At 47.4% G+C, this 6,303-nt stretch overlaps 1 protein-coding gene across 6 annotated transcripts in view; it reads left to right on the forward strand.

Moving 5' to 3' along the window:
• Nucleotides 1–738: 738 nt before the first annotated feature.
• GOLIM4 (golgi integral membrane protein 4) overlaps nt 739–6,303 on the forward strand; it is an 84,046-nt gene continuing 78,481 nt past the window's right edge. For 5 of the 6 annotated variants that reach the window (XM_042234842.1, XM_042234852.1, XM_004003185.5 and 2 more), the window contains exon 1: nt 739–1,578. In XM_042234842.1, coding sequence (XP_042090776.1) covers nt 1,392–1,578 — 187 coding nt within the window. In that variant the 5' untranslated portion in view covers nt 739–1,391. The remainder of the gene's footprint in view (nt 1,579–6,303) is intronic. The other variant, XM_060405180.1, reaches the window with a different exon arrangement.

Consider the following 6,303-nt stretch of genomic DNA (forward strand, 5'->3'; position numbering starts at 1 on the left):
AATTATTCTGTTTGCAGCCAGGAGAAAAACATGAGATCATTTCTTTCCCTTCTGCCAAAGACAAGCTGACTTCCCCAACTCACGCAGGCAGTCGAGCGCTATGTCTATCACCGTAGCGTGCTCAAGTCTCCGGACTAGCGCCCTGCCACCTGTGGGGACGCGCTAGGACGCGGGATGGGGCAAGACTCAGTAGGCAAGGCATCTGATTTACAAGAAAACTGTGGTCATTTAGCTATGTGTGCCTGCCGCATCTGCCCACTGGACAGGGAAAGAAGGAAAGGTGCTCTGTGGAGAGTACACGGTTGTTCCCATTCACTCTTCCCCACTTCATACACTGTAATCTTCTCCCCACGTGCTTTCCAAGTGCAGGATCACAGATACACTTCCACGCGCGCGCGCACACCCACGCACACCCACACACACACCATCTCTCTCCCAGATGGCAGCCGGGACTCGTCTCTCGTGCACCCCAACTTCCCTGCGGCTGGCTCCACGGCCTCTCCCCATCACCCGCACTCCACGTGGGCGTAACCCGGCGCCAGGCCGCCAGGCTGCCCAAGGAGCCCTTCGCCCGACCAAGAGCTCGAGGGAGGGCGCGGCCCAGGGGTCGGACGGACAAAGCGGGCGTCCAATCGAGCCCGGTACTGCCTCCCCGAAGGGAGGGAACGGCGGCTCTGACCGGCCCAATGAGCGAGGAGCCCGAGTGGGACTTCCTCCCGGAATCCCGTTGGCCAAAATAGCGGGGCCGTGGGTGACACGTAAGTTGGGTGGGAGGCGGCGGCCGCCGAGGTTCGGCAGCCCCGTCAGTGACACCGGCCCGCCGTCCCCCCCAAACTCGGCCGGGACAGCCAGTCGCCCACCCAGCTACTCACCCCCGCGAGCCGCGCGCCGAGAGGCTGCCTGGAGTCCGCCTCCCTTTGTTGGGGCCGCACCCCCTCCTTTTGGTGGCCACAGTCGCGCAGTGGGAGCCACCGCGAGGGGGCGGGGAGCGGCCGGGGCGGGACTCCGAGCGCCGCCGGGGGCAGCCGGGCCAAAAAGTGGGGAGGAGGGAGAGAGGCAGGCGGCGTCTGGGGACCGGCGCGAGGACAGCCCGCCGGAAAGTATGCGGAGGGCCCCCTCCCGGGCCCGGGCACTCGCGGAGAGTCAGCCTCGCAAAAGTTTGGCGGCGGCGGCGGCCGCCTCGGCGGCGTCGATGGCTGCGCGCCCCGCCGCGCGCGGGGGCTGAGCGGGCGCCACTTCCCCTCCGGCCCGGCTTTTGTGTCTCGCGTCTCCTCCTCATGCTGCGTCCGGCCACCTCCTTCGGCGGCCGCAGTTGAGGCGCTTGCTCGGGCCAAGGGGAGGAAGGCACGGCGGCGGCGCGGACGGCCGCGGCGCGGGGCCCCGGCGGGACTATGGGAAACGGGATGTGCTCCCGAAAGCAGAAGCGGATCTTTCAGACGCTGCTGCTGCTAACCGTGGTATTCGGCTTTCTCTATGGCGCGATGCTCTACTACGAGCTGCAGACGCAGCTGCGGAAAGCCGAGGCGGTGGCGCTCAAGTACCAGCAGCACCAGGAGTCCCTTTCCGCCCAGTTACAAGGTACGGTTAACGGGATGCGCGCGGCCAGTGGCCAAGTTTGCCCCGCTCCTCCCGCCCTGGCTGGAAAAGTGGCTTTGGCGAGCCGTTGGCCCTGCGGGCGCCGCCACCTCTGACCTTCAGGGACAGCAGAGGCAGCTTCTCCGGGCCTCCGGACCCCGGAGTGTCAGAGGGCATGACACTTCCCCACCCTCCGGCCTCCTCCGGCGGTTACATTTGAAACTGGTAGCACAACCCATGTCCCACTGGGCGATGGGATGGGCGGGTGCACGCGAGTCTCTTACCCCAGCACTTGTCATTTGTCAAAAGGCCCAGCAGCCATCTAGGCAGAGAAACCAGGATCCCTGCCTCCGCTCTGCCTGTGTATCCGGAGGAGCTTGGTTTTCTGGTTTCTAGGTATTTGCTTTTCAGCTGACTTTGTCAGTAGCCTAAGAAATGGGCAGTTTGGCCGAGACTTCTCAAACTCTGCTGTTTTTCCCCCAAGGAAATTAAACCTGCCCCAGTGGTCCGAACTAATGCTCTACATGAATGTAGCCTACACTTGCTAGTATCTTATTTCTGCTAACTCGGTAGTGTGACTTTAGAGATGTTCAATGTGTTGGGGAAAGTACACACTACTGTTCACCATCCTGCACATATGTTTTTGGAAAAATTTTTTTAAAAAGGTTGAATTGTTTTCCTAATTAACTTTTAGTTTATCCCAGAAGGGGGGTGGGGTGTGTGTGTGTGTGTGTGTGTGTGTGTGTGTGTGTGTGTGTCTGTGTCTGTGTGTGTCTGTGTCTGTGTGTGTCTGTGTGTGTGTTACAGTTAGCCTTGAGAAGCACAAGAGGAGAAACCTGGTTTTTCACTTTGCCAAATATACAGCAAGCACAATGTGAGCAAGACCTGCAGAATGACTTAAGCTCCTATCCTTCTATTTTAGAATCCCATTTAATGTAAATTTCAGGCACATAAATGATGCATGACTGCAAATTCAGAACCAGGTGGCCTTGTTAAGAGCAGCGTCATCCTGTACGTATTTTTTGAAAGCTTTTTCTTGTACTCTTGGTTAGTTTTCAACACTCATGCAGCCCTCTCCCTAACCAGAACAAGTAATAATAGTAAAGAGCTGTGAGTAGTGAAATGTTGACAGTCTTTGCTGATAATGCAAATAGAGCTTATTTCACATTACTAGGAAGATACAAGCTGCATGGCTGGTGTCTGTCACTGTATATTTATACAAATATAAAACAGATGCCTTTTCAGGACTTAGCTATTTTGAATGTTCTCTCTAGTTAAAAAAAAAATAATAAGAAAAATGATCCACAGCTGATTCTTGCTCTTATTTGTTTTTCCCAGTTTAGAAGTAAAGGAAGTATTTTTAGCTTACTGAAGCTGTGTCACCACAGGCAATGAAAATATGTGAGCTGGGTTTGTTTCAAAAGGAAAATCTGTTTTGATTCAGCCTTAGGTTAAAAAGTTTTTTTCTGTAAAATGTGGTGAGATTTACTCATAAATTACTGTTGGTTTGCAAAGTATGGATATTTATTTATTTACTTAGAAGATACTAGTGGTTTCCTGGTGAAGTTCAGTGCAGTTAGATCCAGGGAAATATTTGCCATTTAGGAGTACAATGGCAGGACTGCATTTTCACACTTGTGATAGGAAGGGTGTATGGTGGATGGTACAAGGTCAGTGCCTTGTTCTTTTAGTTCAGGAGACTCAAGAGCAGGTGCTATCAATAGTTCATCAAAACACCCTCCGCTCTGAGCAGTGTCCGACCCTGAGGGAGGGTCAATGTATTTATTCACTCAACAAACAAAAATTAACTGTGGTAAGAAAACTAGTTCCAAGTACTTTTGTTTGCTTTCTCAGATTTCATTTCCCGAAAAAACTCAAGTAACAGCAGTGAAATATTAACCCAAGCACCATATTTGCCTTAATTCCCAGTGGTAGAACTCATTGACTGAGGAGGTCCCAATTTCTGAGTCATAGCCTTTATTTGCAGTATTCTATTTAGAAGATCAGGCTCAGTGTCTTTTCTCCTTTTATTTCCCTTCTTTTGGTGATGGTAGTGGGAAGAGGAGTAGTTCTTGGTATCCAAGACCATTATAGTGTGTAGCAGTTGCTTTGCTGCAAGAGATGAAAACAAAAATGTAGCCAGTTTGAATGAGTGACCTTACAGTCCATTTCTTAATTTACCCTTTTGCGATTTCCTTTTGAATTGTGCTGCAGCAATTGCAGTATGATTGTGTGTGAAGAATTATCTCCCACTCAGATTAGTTTCTTCTTCTACAGTTTTTCTTTTTTCACACTTGACTTCTATTCTGTGGCATTTTATTTTGAATTTCCCATCAAAATGAAGATTTTTTGATGGCAGGTAGCTTTTCTTCCCTTTTCCAATGACAAATGACATTTTACTTGGCAGTGCTATGTACGACCAGCATAGATTTGTTTTTAGGACATTAGACTTATTTAGCTATGTGAAATCTCTTGACCTGGCTTGGATTAAAATCAGTTAATCATGAGTGGCAAAAAAAAAAAGAAAAAGCTGGTTGAAAAACTTTTAGTTTGGCCATGTATTCTGAAGGTGTCATTTGGTAAATGAACATATTTGAGTCATCTTCAGTTTAATGATGGGTTGTACACTAGACATTAAAAGTAGGTTAAGTCTAACTCCAAGTGCATTTTGGAGTCAAACAGTCTTGTAAATAGGAAATGGTGGGGGTGATGTGAAAGTTCAAGACTTAGCAATGCCCCCTCCACTAAAAACAAATGTCTGTGTCTGCCAGCCTAGCCTCTCTGTCTTCCACCCATAATATTCCTTAATTATATTGAGGAGTAGAGCAGAGGTTACCTCTGGTGGCAGAGGCAGTAGTAACAACCTTTGATTAGCTCAGTGTTTTAGCTAACTTAAAAACTAAGAAAAAAACACTTTTGGGGCCACTCACTATTTTCTATGTCTATGAAGAGTGTCTGAGCTTTGACTGCCCATTAGAATCACCTGGGCAGCTCCCAGGCCTATTAAGTCACAGTCTGTCGGGGTGGAAACCTTCTGGCAATCTCCCCAGGTGATTGCAGTGCCGCAGCCAAGGTTGAGAACCACAGGTCTGTAGTCTTGAGACAGCTGATTCACACATTGACTTCACTGGCTTGGCTGAAAAGACATTTGACTTTTTTTTTTTCTTTTAACCCAAGCATGTGATTAAAATTCTAGCCCTGCAACTTTTTGTGTGATCTTGGGCCTCATTTTTCTTATTTATATAATGGAGATTAGAATGGCCTATTTCATAAAATACTGTAAGGATAAAATAATACCTATGAAGTCCCGTGGCGGATTCATGTTGATGTATGGCAAAACCAATACAATATTGTAAAGTAATTAGCCTCCAATTAAAATAAATAAATTTAAATTAAAAAAAATAATTAATACCTATGAAGCTTCTGGGGTTCCCTGGTGGCTCAGTGGTAAAAAATCCACCTGCCAACACAGTTAGATCCCTGGGTCACGAAGATCCCTCAGAGGAAGAAAAGGCAACCCACTCCAGTATCCTTGCCTGGGAAATCCCATGGACTGAGGAGCCTGGGGGGCTACAGTCCATAGAGTTACAAAAGAGTCAGACACAACTTAGCAACTAAACAACAGCAAAGGAAGCTTCTAGCACATAGTAGGTACTGCTCATTCACGATTAGCTTTTGTTATCATTACGGTTTCTGTTTAAGAGATTTGACCTCTTTTTCTTCCCACGGTTGCCGTGCGTAAAATTTTGAAATTCACAGACTTTGTTTTTATCATTAGCTCCTTTTTTGTTGTACCTAAATGCACATCAAAGAAAATAGGTAGACTGGCGTAAATCGAAGTACTTTACTCTGGAGAAGGGACCCTCCCTGATAATTTAAAGTTAGAATTCAAGTCTGGTTACTAATTAACTGTATATTATGTCAAATTAGTAGAGGGAGTGATAGCCAGAGATAGGAGTAACCTTGTGCAATAAGATCTGGGAGAGGGATGTAACTATGTATAAAAAAATTTTTAAGTAGGGTCAAACAGTCACTAGTTCTTAAAACACTGTATTACGTTATTGCAGTGCTCTTGGTCTTCCCAGGGATGACCAGAAACCATGGAGAAAAAGTTCATATGTTGTCTTCTATGCTTCTATTTCTGGAGAAGGCGATGGCACCCCACTCCAGTACTCTTGCCTGGAAAATCCTATGGATGGAGGAGCCTGGTAGGCTGTAGTCCATGGGGTCGCTAAGGGTCGGACATGACTGATGCTTCTATTTCAGATCAGTGTGTGACAGTTATTTAAAATAAACAGGTTTGGTGCTTAAGGCTGACATGGTTAATTTAAGTTAGTTGTCCCTTGCATGGTGTTCCCCTGAGACATGGGATGACCCATTTACCTGAGCATGAAAGCATACTGTTTCGGGCTACTATTTTTCGACCTCCCCTGAACCTGTTTAAAGAATAAAAAAGTGTCCTTCAGCTAAGGGCCAGATTTTTTTTTTTTTTGTGGTGGTTCTTCTTTCTGTTGTTCTTTCATCTCCAGTGCTTGGCATGATAGGTGCTCAATAAATAGTAGGTCTATACCTATGTGGTATTGGCTCTCTGCTGATGAATATGCTTATATAAGGTGGGCAGTGAAATGTAGTGGATGTGGGCTGAGGAGTCAGAGTGCTTGGATTTGATGTCTTGCTATATTTTTCTTTTTTTTAAACCAGCTGGTGATCTTGGTTTTGCCTTCCCAG

Source organism: Ovis aries, chromosome 1, assembly GCF_016772045.2.
Source record: "Ovis aries strain OAR_USU_Benz2616 breed Rambouillet chromosome 1, ARS-UI_Ramb_v3.0, whole genome shotgun sequence".
NCBI classification, from domain to species: Eukaryota; Metazoa; Chordata; class Mammalia; order Artiodactyla; family Bovidae; genus Ovis; species Ovis aries.